The 15,000-nt window shown below is 49.5% G+C and overlaps 6 protein-coding genes across 6 annotated transcripts; all 6 read right to left on the reverse strand.

Annotated features, from left to right (window-relative positions):
• Positions 1-571: 571 nt before the first annotated feature.
• Positions 572-883, reverse strand: LOC311113418 (histone H4; the record flags this gene model as incomplete). Its single annotated transcript, XM_084156628.1, has 1 exon — positions 572-883. The coding sequence occupies one exon, from the start codon at positions 881-883 to the stop codon at positions 572-574; it is 312 nt and encodes a 103-aa protein (XP_084012754.1).
• Positions 884-3,495: 2,612 nt separating this feature from the next.
• Positions 3,496-3,906, reverse strand: LOC311113450 (histone H3.2; the record flags this gene model as incomplete). The annotated part of the gene is made up of 1 exon (XM_084156664.1): positions 3,496-3,906. One exon carries the CDS (start codon positions 3,904-3,906, stop codon positions 3,496-3,498), a length of 411 nt encoding a protein of 136 aa, XP_084012790.1.
• A 478-nt stretch (positions 3,907-4,384) lies between these two features.
• LOC311113391 (histone H2A) lies at positions 4,385-4,771 on the reverse strand (the record flags this gene model as incomplete). Its single annotated transcript, XM_084156602.1, has 1 exon — positions 4,385-4,771. One exon carries the CDS (start codon positions 4,769-4,771, stop codon positions 4,385-4,387), a length of 387 nt encoding a protein of 128 aa, XP_084012728.1.
• Positions 4,772-5,590: 819 nt separating this feature from the next.
• On the reverse strand, positions 5,591-6,214 carry LOC311113498 (histone H1-like; the record flags this gene model as incomplete). Its single annotated transcript, XM_084156730.1, has 1 exon — positions 5,591-6,214. One exon carries the CDS (start codon positions 6,212-6,214, stop codon positions 5,591-5,593), a length of 624 nt encoding a protein of 207 aa, XP_084012856.1.
• A 4,055-nt stretch (positions 6,215-10,269) lies between these two features.
• On the reverse strand, positions 10,270-10,644 carry LOC311113533 (histone H2B; the record flags this gene model as incomplete). Its single annotated transcript, XM_084156778.1, has 1 exon — positions 10,270-10,644. One exon carries the CDS (start codon positions 10,642-10,644, stop codon positions 10,270-10,272), a length of 375 nt encoding a protein of 124 aa, XP_084012904.1.
• A 705-nt stretch (positions 10,645-11,349) lies between these two features.
• On the reverse strand, positions 11,350-11,661 carry LOC311113550 (histone H4; the record flags this gene model as incomplete). The annotated part of the gene is made up of 1 exon (XM_084156801.1): positions 11,350-11,661. The coding sequence occupies one exon, from the start codon at positions 11,659-11,661 to the stop codon at positions 11,350-11,352; it is 312 nt and encodes a 103-aa protein (XP_084012927.1).
• Between the last annotated feature and the right edge of the window lie 3,339 nt (positions 11,662-15,000).

Raw genomic sequence — 15,000 nt, forward strand, 5'->3', positions numbered from 1 at the left:
TCCCTCCCTCCCTCCCTCCCTCCCTCCCTCCCTCCCTCCCTCCCTCCCTCCCTCCTCTCTATAGCCTATGCTCTGTGACCGATGGGGAATTGTGTGTTTCAAAAGGGGGGCTTTAATAGGTGTCCAAATGGCACGATTGTTGTGCCAAATAATGCTGGTGATAGAATTGCCCACTTTGGCACCGTCAGACATAGGGCTCCCATTTTGGACTGTGTGTGTGTGTGTGTGCGCGCTGTCCCCCTCTTTTCGAGCCACGTCTACCGACTCGTGGTGGCTTTATGTTGTCCAAATTCCACTATTGCTTGACCCAAAATAATAACGTTCTTACACTTTGCCACTGTCAGATATAGGCCTCCCTCTGTGCGCTAAAAGTGGACGGGACATTAGAATCCTCTAATTAATACTCCCTGTCCACTCGAAGTGGCTCATACTTTCTTACTAAATTGCATACTAAACATTTGTTGTTATATATAACACTACATGGAATGGGCCCATTTTAAGCGGATGTGGGTGGCTCTTAAAAGAGCCTTTGGGTTCGAGTCGGGGTGTTGAGGTTCCGAAGAGAGTGGGTTTAACCGCCGAAACCGTACAGGGTGCGTCCCTGACGTTTCAGAGCGTAGACCACGTCCATGGCGGTAACGGTCTTCCTCTTGGCGTGCTCGGTGTAGGTGACTGCGTCACGGATCACGTTCTCCAGGAACACCTTCAGGACACCGCGGGTCTCCTCGTAGATCAGACCGGAAATACGCTTCACGCCGCCGCGGCGAGCCAGACGGCGGATAGCGGGTTTGGTGATTCCCTGGATGTTATCGCGGAGAACTTTGCGGTGACGCTTGGCGCCTCCTTTTCCGAGTCCCTTGCCGCCTTTGCCTCTTCCGGACATGGTGTGTTCGCTAGTTGAGTTCAAGTGAATGAATGATTTCAGCGCCGGTGCGCGGTGCGCTATTATCTGCGTTTGGTCGACCTGATTGAGGCCGGCGGCACAGAAAGCGCGCCTCTGTTATATGTTCGGAGGCGTTGCAAAGGGGAGGGCGCTCGTTCTAGGGGACTAGGGAGGAGCGATTTCAAAGATGACGTGAAAGCAACTAAAGTGCGCGGGAAACATACTCAAATACTGATATAGGCTATGTGGAACACAAGGCCAAACTGTGACAACTGGGAGATCAGCTAGTACACTGTGTCCCTCTCCTCATATTGTTGTTGTTGTTGTTGTTGTTGTTGTTGTTGTTGCACCTGATTCTACTCATTGAGGACTTGGTAATTTAGGTGACAGGTTGTTCAATCAGCTGTGGCTGTCCAGGCCTACAAGAAAAATGGGTCCTGTTGGGGGTAGCCTACTCTACCGCTGGAGTTGGGAAACACTGAAATGGAAGGGGGACACGCAGTGAGCAAAACTCCTAACCACATAAAAACACAGACACTTGAGATCATTAAGAGCTATAAGGAGTCCATCAACTACCTGGTCAGTCAAGTCATATAGGGGGGGATTTCATGGCCACCTGCTGGAGCAGAAGTCATGTTTGCCAACACTGGCCTTAAAATCATTAAATTTAGGAGCTATAAGGAGTCCATCAACTAACTGGTCAGTCAAGTCATATAGGGAGGGATGTCATGGCCACCTGCTGGAGCACAAGTAATGTTTGCCAACACTGGCCTTAAAATCATTAGGAGCTATAAGGAATAAATCAACTCATCATTCAAGTCATATAGGGAGGGATCTTAGCACCACCTGCTGGATCAGAAGTACCCTTCACCGTAGGCACAAGAGAGCCATCATCTCTCAACCGGTGCAATTTCCATAAGTATGTGGTAATAAAACAAACAACAACAGCTCCTCATATAGGCAGTGGTTTCACACATTTTTCTCCAAGATGTTCAAACGTTCATAGATGACCAGCAGGGTCAAATAATAAGCACAGTGGTTGTAGAGGTTGCAACAGGTCAGTCAGTACATCAGGAGTAAATGTCACTTGTTGTTAGTGTTGTAGTTCCTATTTCTACGGTGTTGCCTACCTGCAGCAATCATGATTTACCTGCAGTGTTGATTGCAATTACGTAATTTGTCAACTCATAATAACAGATGTTTTGCAAACCGTTGATGTTTAAATAAATGGATTCCCGGTGTCCGGATACCTTTTCTCTTAAGGGATGTGATTGAGTGAATCCAAAGTAAGTTGGTCTAAATACATAATAGGATGAATCATTCAGGTAAAATAACACAATGTCTATTTGAGTCGAATCAACGTAATATAATCCTTTTTACGTCTCTATCATCTTTACTCAATGTATTGGACCACATCAACTCAACTTACTCAAGCTTATCTACTCATAAAAACAAGCAAAAAGATCTACTCAACAATATGACGTGTGCTTTTGTTGACTGTAATAGCTTGAGTACATTCCACAAAGTCATTTTTTACAGTGTATCTAAAGACACGTTTGTTGTGGTGATGCACTTTTTCTTTGACGTTGAACTTGCATTGAACAGACAAATCCATTTCGTTACAACCCTTTTGTAGTATGACTTAGGAATATTTGTTGATGATCCTAATGTCTATGCGTGAATAGTGATTGGTTGTTGGTGAAATATTGCTGAGAACCCATCATTTCCTGGCCTTTTTTCACTATTGAGCTATTTTGAAACATTTGTTTTGCTATTGGATTCATAATGGTGACCTGGGACAAGTAATTAGTGAAACCAGAGTTCAGCAGTTGCCATTAAAGCGATCGAACCAAGTCATCCTAATAGGCTAGTATTAGCCTAAAGCAGGGTTTCCCAAACTCGGGCCACATTTTGGGAGTTTTTGCCCTAGCACTACACAGCTGATTCAAATAATCAACTCATCATCATCAAGCTGGGAGTATTAGAATCAGTTGTGGAGTGCTAGGGCAAAACGCAAAACGCGCACCCCTTGTGGACCCCAGGACCGCGTTTGGGAAACGCTGGCCTAAAGAGCAAATGCTGAAAGGGACTCACCATGAGGTGCAGTACCCACATTTAACCACAAGATGGCCTCCGTGCTCCATTGTAAAGTTTGGGCCTCTGCATGAGTCTCTCAGCAGCACTGCAACATGGGACTTTCAAAGTAAGTTGGCATGCAATGTTTTTTCTGGACTGCATGCAAGGCTATTATTACACACAACTAATAGTGTCAATTATTCATCTGAACACAATTCTTGTTACTATTCGGCCTATATTATCACTCGTTTCTTTTTCCCCTCCTTTGTAAAGCATTTTACTGTGTTACTATATAGTTCAAAGGAAGTGGATGATGCCAGATGGTTGTGTATATACACACACACAAACATTGAAGCTAGACTTCAGGCAACTAAAAAGGTGCAATACGTAGCTTTTAGACGTGTTAGTGAACAACATACATGGTGGCTAATGTAGAGGTGCGTGTATACATGGAACAATTGTGCCTTTTTGATGGAAATATGGAGGTGGCTCTTAAAAGAGCCTTTGGGGGATATTCGAGTTCAGGTCATCCTCATTTATGCGCGCTCTCCGCGAATACGGCGGGCCAGCTGGATGTCCTTGGGCATGATGGTCACCCGCTTGGCGTGGATGGCGCACAGGTTGGTGTCCTCGAACAGGCCGACCAGGTAAGCCTCGCTAGCCTCCTGTAGGGCCATCACGGCGGAGCTCTGGAAGCGCAGGTCGGTCTTGAAGTCCTGGGCGATTTCTCGCACCAGGCGCTGGAAGGGCAGCTTGCGGATGAGTAGCTCAGTGGACTTCTGGTAACGACGGATCTCTCTCAGAGCCACGGTGCCGGGCCTGTAACGGTGAGGCTTCTTCACACCGCCGGTGGCCGGGGCACTCTTGCGAGCAGCCTTAGTGGCGAGCTGCTTCCTGGGGGCTTTGCCACCGGTGGATTTGCGAGCGGTTTGCTTGGTTCTGGCCATGGCGCTGCTCTGACAGTCGGGAGTATAGCCTCGAAATGCCTATGTGAAGTTTATAAAGCCGGCAGTGGCGCCTGCTGATTGGACACCATCTCCCCACCACCCCGATTGGCCCGTTTCGCAGGCCTCCTCCGTTGGCCATTGGACGGGAGGCCCGGCCTCTCCAAAACTCAAACTCCCGGTGCGCGCGCAATAGGACGCCGCCGGCCCTTTACGCGCAATAATAGTCGCCAAAGTCAAGAGTGACAGCTTATAGGCACGTATCATCTAATGCTAGCCTGCTATGGCAAATGAGGCCAAGTAGGTGTTGTTGTTCATGCAAGGCCTCATGTGGGCACAGAATGTCGAAATAGTTGTGTATACACCCACTCAATGTATTGCGGTCATAGAAAGGTACTTTGCGCTTTTGGAGAGCTAGGTGGTTGGCTCTTAAAAGAGCCTTTGGGGGTTGAGTAGTCAAGTTGAAGTCGCAGTAGCGAATTTACTTGGCTTTGACTGCCTTCTCGGTCTTCTTGGGGAGTAGGACTGCCTGGATGTTGGGCAGCACACCACCCTGAGCGATGGTCACACCGCCGAGCAGTTTGTTCAGCTCCTCGTCGTTACGGACGGCCAGTTGCAGGTGACGGGGGATGATACGAGTCTTCTTGTTGTCACGGGCAGCGTTGCCGGCCAACTCCAGGATCTCAGCAGTCAGGTACTCGAGTACGGCGGCCAGGTAGACTGGTGCGCCAGCGCCCACACGCTCGGCGTAGTTGCCTTTGCGCAGCAGCCTGTGCACACGGCCCACGGGGAACTGGAGGCCAGCACGGGATGAACGGGTCTTTGCCTTCGCCCTGGCCTTGCCTCCGGTTTTGCCTCTTCCGCTCATATTGGTAGCTTGAGAAAGTCACAGAAAGTCTGAATGAGCCGCTCGCCACTTCGAGAGCCGTACATATACCTCGCCACAAGAGGCAACGATTGGCCACCGGGCCGGTGTGGCCTTATCCAATTGGAGCGAGGGACAGACAGATGGACAGACAGACAGCCCTAAGCCGGTTCCCACCCACAGGCAGCGAGTGAGAGGCTACTTTGTTTCCCTCCGACTTTGTTACTTTGTGTCATTTCGCGTGAGCGCCAAAATGTCCGAAATGACATCCACACATTATTTCTCTCCAAATGGGAAACAAACAGCTGGTGAGGGTGCACTCTTGAGTTTGAAATCGAAGCCACTATAGTATTGTTATTGTTATTACATGGCACTTGTAACACATCACAGCAGCCTGCCTCTGAACGGGAATAGCCCAGTGGCTCATATATAAAAATGGCTGTTGAGGGTGCACTCGTGAGTTTCAATTCGAAGCCACTATAGTATTGTTATTGTTATTACATGGCACTTGTAACACATCACAGCAGCCTGCCTCTGAACGGGAATAGCCCAGTGGCTCATATATAAAAATGGCTGGTGAGGGTGCACTCGTGAGGTCGAATTTCTGAGCCATTTTGGCCCTCTATTATATGCCTCTCCCTTCGCACACACCCAGAGTGGGACAATGTTGTGTGCGTAAAAGTAGCCTAGTGTGCGTAATTTCTTTTCCACGACAGGTAGTACATGGAAATCAATGCGCTTTCTATGGAAAGAGGTGGGTGGCTCTTAAAAGAGCCTTTTGTGGTACAACATGTATCGAGTAGAACACTGTTTGTAATAGGTTTACTTCTTCTTGGGGGCTGCCTTCTTGGCCTTGGCTGCCTTGGGCTTGGCGGCTTTGGGCTTGGCTGCCTTTGTAGCCTTCTTGGGGCTCTTGGCTGCCTTCTTGGCCGCTGCGGCGGGCTTCTTCACCTTCTTGGGGCTCTTGGCGGCCTTTTTGGGTGTAGCGGGCTTCTTGGCCTTCTTGGGGGACTTCTTTGCGGCGACGGCCTTCTTGGCTGCTACCTTCTTGGGCTTCTTCGCCGCGGCGGGCTTCTTGGCGGCCACCTTCTTTACTTTGGGGACTGCGGCTTTCTTGGCGGGCTTCTTCGCCTCGACGGCTTTCTTGTTGAGCTTGAAGGAGCCGGATGCACCGGTGCCCTTGGTCTGGACCAGGGTACCCTTGGTGACGAGGCTCTTGACTGCGATCTTGACGCGGGAGTTGTTCTTCTCCACGTCGTAGCCGCCTGCCGCCAGCGTCTTCTTGAGTGCGGCCAGGGACACGCCGCTCCTCTCCTTGGAAGCGGTCACAGCCTTGACGATGAGCTCGCCTACGCTGGGTCCCGCTTTCTTGGCCTTGGCTGCTGCCTTCTTCTTGGGTGCCTTTGCCGGCGCGGCGGCGGCGGGTGCTGGTGCGACTTCTGCCATGTCTGTCTGTCGTTTGGTCCGGTACACACACACACACACGGTCTGCGAGGAGTAGTTTGCTGTAGACGCTGTTCTGCGCTATTGAAGCTCCACACCGAGCAGGGGGCTGGCCTTAAACGCGACATGAGAACCATGTAGACTCAAGCCAACCAGCTCGGCTTCTCTGGGCTGGCCAAATGCTCTTTCACTTGTGTTTTCTGTTCGCCTATATCGGCCCAAAAGTCACCGACGGAGCCGTGTTTTTGCTCCAAAAGCGAACGGCCCAGCGAGCAGACTTGTCTCCGTTCAGAATAAAGTCAGGTGGGCCGCGGAAGGGCCGTGCATTTTGTTGCGACTCGCTCAAAATCTCAACGTTGACTGTCGGGTGGAGCGGTGCGCACTGGTTTTCCTGTGCTATTTGTCTCCTAAATGGGCTAAAAGTGCATCCGATTGCCAGCAGCACTTGTTGTGTAGTGAGCCGAGATGTCTGGCAAGGGAATCAAATGGTTTTGGGGTCCCCTGTTGTGGTCCAGGGTGTTTTAAAGAAGTGCTCTTTTGGGGACCTTAAAACACATACACCTGTGAGGCCTGGCTGAGACGAGAGTTGTACTTCAAGTTTCAAGTTGTATTCGTCGTATGTACAGGATCCACATGTATAAACTGTCCCTACGACATGCTTACTTGCACTGTGTGTGTATTAGTACTTTTTGTGCAACTGGCAGTGTGTGTGTTGTTGTTGTATTTGTAGGCTACTATTTCTACACAGTGAGATTGTGTGTTGTCTTCCCCTCCTTCTGGTAGGTAGGTAGGTAGGTAGGTAGTTAGGTAGGTAGGTAGGTTGGCTGTCTCTACTAATATATTGTTCACCTGCTTGACTCCGCAGCGTGACTCGGCTCGGTCTTTGTGTCTGTGGGTCTTGGTGTCTGGGCTGGCGCTATGGAGGCTGGCGCCCCTTGGGCTATGGCGCGTTGATATAGGCCTCGATAGAGGGAGTCTCTCTCTCTCTCTCTCTCTGTCTCTCTCTCTCACTCACTCACCTCACACTCTCTCACTCACTCACTCACTCACATCACTCACCTCACACACCTCACTCACACTCTCTCTCTCTCTCTCTCCTCACCTCACTCACACTCTCTCACACCACTCACTCACTCACTCACCACTCACACACTCACCACTCAGTCTCTCTCTCTCTCTCTCTCTCTTCTCTCTCTCTCCCAAGTGGGACAAGGCTGCATATGTGGTTGACTGGAGAAAGTCCCAGCAGGTGCATGCGGGTCAGAAGGCTGATTGCGCGCCTCTTTTCTTTTCCCTGTTGTATAGTCTCTCTCTCTCAGTCTCAGAGTCTCTCTCTCTCACATCTCTCCTCATCACTCTCCACTCACTCAAACACTCACACACTCTCTCTCCTCTTCACTCTCTCTCCTCTCTCACACTCACACTCTCTCTCTCACTCACTCACACTCTCACTCACTCACTCACACACACCCACTCTCACTCACCACACACCACACACACACCACACACACTCACACTCTCCTCTCTCCCTCTCTCACACACACTCACTCACACTCCTCTCCACTCACTCACTCACCACACACACACCACACCACACACCCCCCCACCACCTCCCACACACACACACACAACACCACACTCTCACACTCACTCACAACACACCACTCACACACCACCTCACACCACACCACCACCACCACACACTCACACCTCACTCACACCCACTCACTCACCACACTCTCACCTCTCTCACACACTCCACACTCCTCACACACACACACACCCACTCCACACCCACACACACACACACACACACTCACACTCTCTCCCACCACTCACACACACACACACCCACACCACACACCTCACCTCACTTCACACACACACACTCACACTCACACACCACTCACACTCTCACACACACACACTCACTCACACACCACACACACTCACACCACTCACACTCACTCTACTCACCTCTCCACACTCTCTCACACACTCACCACACTCCTCTCTCACACTCACTCACACACTCACACACACTCTCACTCACACTCACTCACTCACTCACACACCTCACTCACACTCTCTCACACACTCACTCACCACTCACACACTCTCTCACACTCTCAACACTCTCTCACACTCTCTCTCTCCTCACTCACTCACTCACTCAGTCTCTCTCTCTCTCTCTCACTCACTCACTCACTCACCACACACTCATCTCTCTCCTCTCACTCACTCACTCACACACTCACTCACACTCTCTCACTCTCACTTCACACTCTCTCACTCTCACACACACTCACTCACACTCTCTCTCTCACTCACTCACACTCTCTCTCCTCTTCTCTCTCTCTCTCTCTCACTCACTCACTCACACACACTCACTCACACACTCACTCACTCACTCACTCACTCTCTCACTCACACTCACTCACACTCTCTCTCTCTCTCTTTCTCTCACTCTCTCACTCACTCACTCACTCACTCACTCACACTCTCTCTCTCACTCACTCACTCACTCACACCTCTCTCTCTCTCTCTTCTCTCTCTCTCTCACTCTCTCTCTCTCTCTCACTCACTCACTCACTCAGTCTCTCTCTCTCTCTCTCTCACTCACTCACTCACTCACTCACTCACTCAGTCTCTCTCTCTCTCACTCACTCACTCAGTCTCTCTCTCTCTCTCACTCACTCACTCACTCACTCACTCACTCACTCACTCACTCACTCACTCACTCACTCTCTCTCTCTCTCTCTCTCTCTCTCTCTCTCACTCACTCACTCACTCACTCACTCACTCACTCACTCACACTCTCTCTCTCTCTCTCTCTCTCTCTCTCTCTCTCTCACTCACTCACTCACTCACTCACTCACTCACTCACTCACTCACTCACTCACTCACTCTCTCACTCACTCACTCACACTCTCTCTCTCTCTCACTCTCTCTCTCTCTCTCACTCACTCACTCACTCACTCACTCACTCACACTCTCTCTCTCTCTCACTCTCTCTCTCTCTCTCTCTCTCTCTCTCTCTCTCTCTCACTCACTCAGTCTCTCTCTCACTCTCTCTCTCTCTCTCATTGGAATCCACTACTGCTCCAACGACTATCACACTCACTAACTCCTTCACTGTGTTATACTGTGACTTGGCCTACAGACACATTCATATCCCCACTTTGTCACGTGGAAGCCACTGCCTTTTATCCTGTTGCCTCGTGAGTGTAGTAGGAAGGAAAATACACTACGTGGACATTTTGAGTCATGTAGCAGACGCTCTTATCCAGAGCCACTTACAGGTAAGTGAGTGCGTACATTTTCATACTGGCCCCCCGTGGGAAACGAACCCGCAACCCTGGCGTTGCAAGCGCTGTGCTCTACCAACTGAGCTACAGGGGACTATATGGATGATGTGACCTTGACCGGAAATGACCTGTAGGCCAAAAGGGCTACGTTCATATATATATATATATATATATATAAAAAATATACATTCATATTATTCACCACCTTTTTATTCTTGCCATCATCATTCTCGTTCACATCATTAGGGTATAGTCCAATGATGGAGCATCCACTCCATCCGTGTCCTACCGATTCAGGAAGTCAACTCAAAATGACTATCTGCTCATTAGACGATAAAGGGAATTTATTTCCAATCAAACCCAACAGACTGCCTTTTTGATTTATTTATTTACACCCTTTGTCAAATGGTGCCATTTTACATTGCCTTCACCTGGAATAGAGCCCGACAAACATGGGTTACTATTCAGCGCGCAAAGACACCAAAAAAGGCGCGCTAAACCCCTACGCTGGAACGGGCAGGGGAAATGATACAATGTAGCCGCTCTCTGAGCCGGCGCGCGCCGCCCATTAAACAATGATACAATGTAGCCGCTCTCCGAGGCGGCGCGCGCCGCCCATTAAACAATGATACAATGTAACGCAGCCTACCTACGCATTCATTCGGTGGCGATGGAATTGCTTTTTTTACTGACAGAGTGGGTGGCTCTTAAAAGAGCCTTTGGGTTAGTAGAGCAGTCCAAATGCGCTGTTTACTTGGAGCTGGTGTACTTGGTTACGGCCTTGGTGCCCTCGGACACGGCGTGTTTGGCAAGTTCACCGGGGAGCAGCAGGCGCACCGCGGTCTGGATCTCCCTGGAGGTGATGGTAGAACGCTTGTTGTAGTGGGCCAGGCGAGAGGACTCTCCGGCGATACGCTCGAAGATGTCGTTCACGAAGGAGTTCATGATTCCCATGGCCTTGGAGGAGATGCCGGTGTCGGGGTGGACCTGCTTCAGGACTTTGTACACGTAGATGGCGTAACTCTCCTTCCTGGACTTTCTGCGCTTCTTGCCGCCCTTCCCTGCGGTCTTGGTGACGGCTTTCTTGGAGCCCTTCTTGGGCGCTGACTTTGCTGGCTCGGGCATGATGATGTCTCGTTGCTTCTCAGAAACGAATGAGGGGGTGAAGGGCGCTTACCCGTCTTATGAAGAGGAAGCTAAGCAAAGTCAGCGGCCGTAGACACTCCCCTGCTTGCTTGCTCCCTCCCTCCCTCCCTCCCTCCCTCCCTCCCTCCCTCCCTCCCTCCCTCCCTCCCTCCCTCCCTCCCTCCCTCCTCTCTATAGCCTATGCTCTGTGACCGATGGGGAATTGTGTGTTTCAAAAGGGGGGCTTTAATAGGTGTCCAAATGGCACGATTGTTGTGCCAAATAATGCTGGTGATAGAATTGCCCACTTTGGCACCGTCAGACATAGGGCTCCCATTTTGGACTGTGTGTGTGTGTGTGTGCGCGCTGTCCCCCTCTTTTCGAGCCACGTCTACCGACTCGTGGTGGCTTTATGTTGTCCAAATTCCACTATTGCTTGACCCAAAATAATAACGTTCTTACACTTTGCCACTGTCAGATATAGGCCTCCCTCTGTGCGCTAAAAGTGGACGGGACATTAGAATCCTCTAATTAATACTCCCTGTCCACTCGAAGTGGCTCATACTTTCTTACTAAATTGCATACTAAACATTTGTTGTTATATATAACACTACATGGAATGGGCCCATTTTAAGCGGATGTGGGTGGCTCTTAAAAGAGCCTTTGGGTTCGAGTCGGGGTGTTGAGGTTCCGAAGAGAGTGGGTTTAACCGCCGAAACCGTACAGGGTGCGTCCCTGACGTTTCAGAGCGTAGACCACGTCCATGGCGGTAACGGTCTTCCTCTTGGCGTGCTCGGTGTAGGTGACTGCGTCACGGATCACGTTCTCCAGGAACACCTTCAGGACACCGCGGGTCTCCTCGTAGATCAGACCGGAAATACGCTTCACGCCGCCGCGGCGAGCCAGACGGCGGATAGCGGGTTTGGTGATTCCCTGGATGTTATCGCGGAGAACTTTGCGGTGACGCTTGGCGCCTCCTTTTCCGAGTCCCTTGCCGCCTTTGCCTCTTCCGGACATGGTGTGTTCGCTAGTTGAGTTCAAGTGAATGAATGATTTCAGCGCCGGTGCGCGGTGCGCTATTATCTGCGTTTGGTCGACCTGATTGAGGCCGGCGGCACAGAAAGCGCGCCTCTGTTATATGTTCGGAGGCGTTGCAAAGGGGAGGGCGCTCGTTCTAGGGGACTAGGGAGGAGCGATTTCAAAGATGACGTGAAAGCAACTAAAGTGCGCGGGAAACATACTCAAATACTGATATAGGCTATGTGGAACACAAGGCCAAACTGTGACAACTGGGAGATCAGCTAGTACACTGTGTCCCTCTCCTCATATTGTTGTTGTTGTTGTTGTTGTTGTTGTTGTTGTTGCACCTGATTCTACTCATTGAGGACTTGGTAATTTAGGTGACAGGTTGTTCAATCAGCTGTGGCTGTCCAGGCCTACAAGAAAAATGGGTCCTGTTGGGGGTAGCCTACTCTACCGCTGGAGTTGGGAAACACTGAAATGGAAGGGGGACACGCAGTGAGCAAAACTCCTAACCACATAAAAACACAGACACTTGAGATCATTAAGAGCTATAAGGAGTCCATCAACTACCTGGTCAGTCAAGTCATATAGGGGGGGATTTCATGGCCACCTGCTGGAGCAGAAGTCATGTTTGCCAACACTGGCCTTAAAATCATTAAATTTAGGAGCTATAAGGAGTCCATCAACTAACTGGTCAGTCAAGTCATATAGGGAGGGATGTCATGGCCACCTGCTGGAGCACAAGTAATGTTTGCCAACACTGGCCTTAAAATCATTAGGAGCTATAAGGAATAAATCAACTCATCATTCAAGTCATATAGGGAGGGATCTTAGCACCACCTGCTGGATCAGAAGTACCCTTCACCGTAGGCACAAGAGAGCCATCATCTCTCAACCGGTGCAATTTCCATAAGTATGTGGTAATAAAACAAACAACGACAGCTCCTCATATAGGCAGTGGTTTCACACATTTTTCTCCAAGATGTTCAAACGTTCATAGATGACCAGCAGGGTCAAATAATAAGCACAGTGGTTGTAGAGGTTGCAACAGGTCAGTCAGTACATCAGGAGTAAATGTCACTTGTTGTTAGTGTTGTAGTTCCTATTTCTACGGTGTTGCCTACCTGCAGCAATCATGATTTACCTGCAGTGTTGATTGCAATTACGTAATTTGTCAACTCATAATAACAGATGTTTTGCAAACCGTTGATGTTTAAATAAATGGATTCCCGGTGTCCGGATACCTTTTCTCTTAAGGGATGTGATTGAGTGAATCCAAAGTAAGTTGGTCTAAATACATAATAGGATGAATCATTCAGGTAAAATAACACAATGTCTATTTGAGTCGAATCAACGTAATATAATCCTTTTTACGTCTCTATCATCTTTACTCAATGTATTGGACCACATCAACTCAACTTACTCAAGCTTATCTACTCATAAAAACAAGCAAAAAGATCTACTCAACAATATGACGTGTGCTTTTGTTGACTGTAATAGCTTGAGTACATTCCACAAAGTCATTTTTTACAGTGTATCTAAAGACACGTTTGTTGTGGTGATGCACTTTTTCTTTGACGTTGAACTTGCATTGAACAGACAAATCCATTTCGTTACAACCCTTTTGTAGTATGACTTAGGAATATTTGTTGATGATCCTAATGTCTATGCGTGAATAGTGATTGGTTGTTGGTGAAATATTGCTGAGAACCCATCATTTCCTGGCCTTTTTTCACTATTGAGCTATTTTGAAACATTTGTTTTGCTATTGGATTCATAATGGTGACCTGGGACAAGTAATTAGTGAAACCAGAGTTCAGCAGTTGCCATTAAAGCGATCGAACCAAGTCATCCTAATAGGCTAGTATTAGCCTAAAGCAGGGTTTCCCAAACTCGGGCCACATTTTGGGAGTTTTTGCCCTAGCACTACACAGCTGATTCAAATAATCAACTCATCATCATCAAGCTGGGAGTATTAGAATCAGTTGTGGAGTGCTAGGGCAAAACGCAAAACGCGCACCCCTTGTGGACCCCAGGACCGCGTTTGGGAAACGCTGGCCTAAAGAGCAAATGCTGAAAGGGACTCACCATGAGGTGCAGTACCCACATTTAACCACAAGATGGCCTCCGTGCTCCATTGTAAAGTTTGGGCCTCTGCATGAGTCTCTCAGCAGCACTGCAACATGGGACTTTCAAAGTAAGTTGGCATGCAATGTTTTTTCTGGACTGCATGCAAGGCTATTATTACACACAACTAATAGTGTCAATTATTCATCTGAACACAATTCTTGTTACTATTCGGCCTATATTATCACTCGTTTCTTTTTCCCCTCCTTTGTAAAGCATTTTACTGTGTTACTATATAGTTCAAAGGAAGTGGATGATGCCAGATGGTTGTGTATATACACACACACAAACATTGAAGCTAGACTTCAGGCAACTAAAAAGGTGCAATACGTAGCTTTTAGACGTGTTAGTGAACAACATACATGGTGGCTAATGTAGAGGTGCGTGTATACATGGAACAATTGTGCCTTTTTGATGGAAATATGGAGGTGGCTCTTAAAAGAGCCTTTGGGGGATATTCGAGTTCAGGTCATCCTCATTTATGCGCGCTCTCCGCGAATACGGCGGGCCAGCTGGATGTCCTTGGGCATGATGGTCACCCGCTTGGCGTGGATGGCGCACAGGTTGGTGTCCTCGAACAGGCCGACCAGGTAAGCCTCGCTAGCCTCCTGTAGGGCCATCACGGCGGAGCTCTGGAAGCGCAGGTCGGTCTTGAAGTCCTGGGCGATTTCTCGCACCAGGCGCTGGAAGGGCAGCTTGCGGATGAGTAGCTCAGTGGACTTCTGGTAACGACGGATCTCTCTCAGAGCCACGGTGCCGGGCCTGTAACGGTGAGGCTTCTTCACACCGCCGGTGGCCGGGGCACTCTTGCGAGCAGCCTTAGTGGCGAGCTGCTTCCTGGGGGCTTTGCCACCGGTGGATTTGCGAGCGGTTTGCTTGGTTCTGGCCATGGCGCTGCTCTGACAGTCGGGAGTATAGCCTCGAAATGCCTATGTGAAGTTTATAAAGCCGGCAGTGGCGCCTGCTGATTGGACACCATCTCCCCACCACCCCGATTGGCCCGTTTCGCAGGCCTCCTCCGTTGGCCATTGGACGGGAGGCCCGGCCTCTCCAAAACTCAAACTCCCGGTGCGCGCGCAATAGGACGCCGCCGGCCCTTTACGCGCAATAATAGTCGCCAAAGTCAAGAGTGACAGCTTATAGGCACGTATCATCTAATGCTAGCCTGCTATGGCAAATGAGGCCAAGTAGGTGTTGTTGTTCATG

The sequence above is a fragment of the Coregonus lavaretus genome, assembly GCF_964263955.1.
Source record: "Coregonus lavaretus genome assembly, chromosome: 40".
NCBI classification, from domain to species: domain Eukaryota; kingdom Metazoa; phylum Chordata; class Actinopteri; order Salmoniformes; family Salmonidae; genus Coregonus; species Coregonus lavaretus.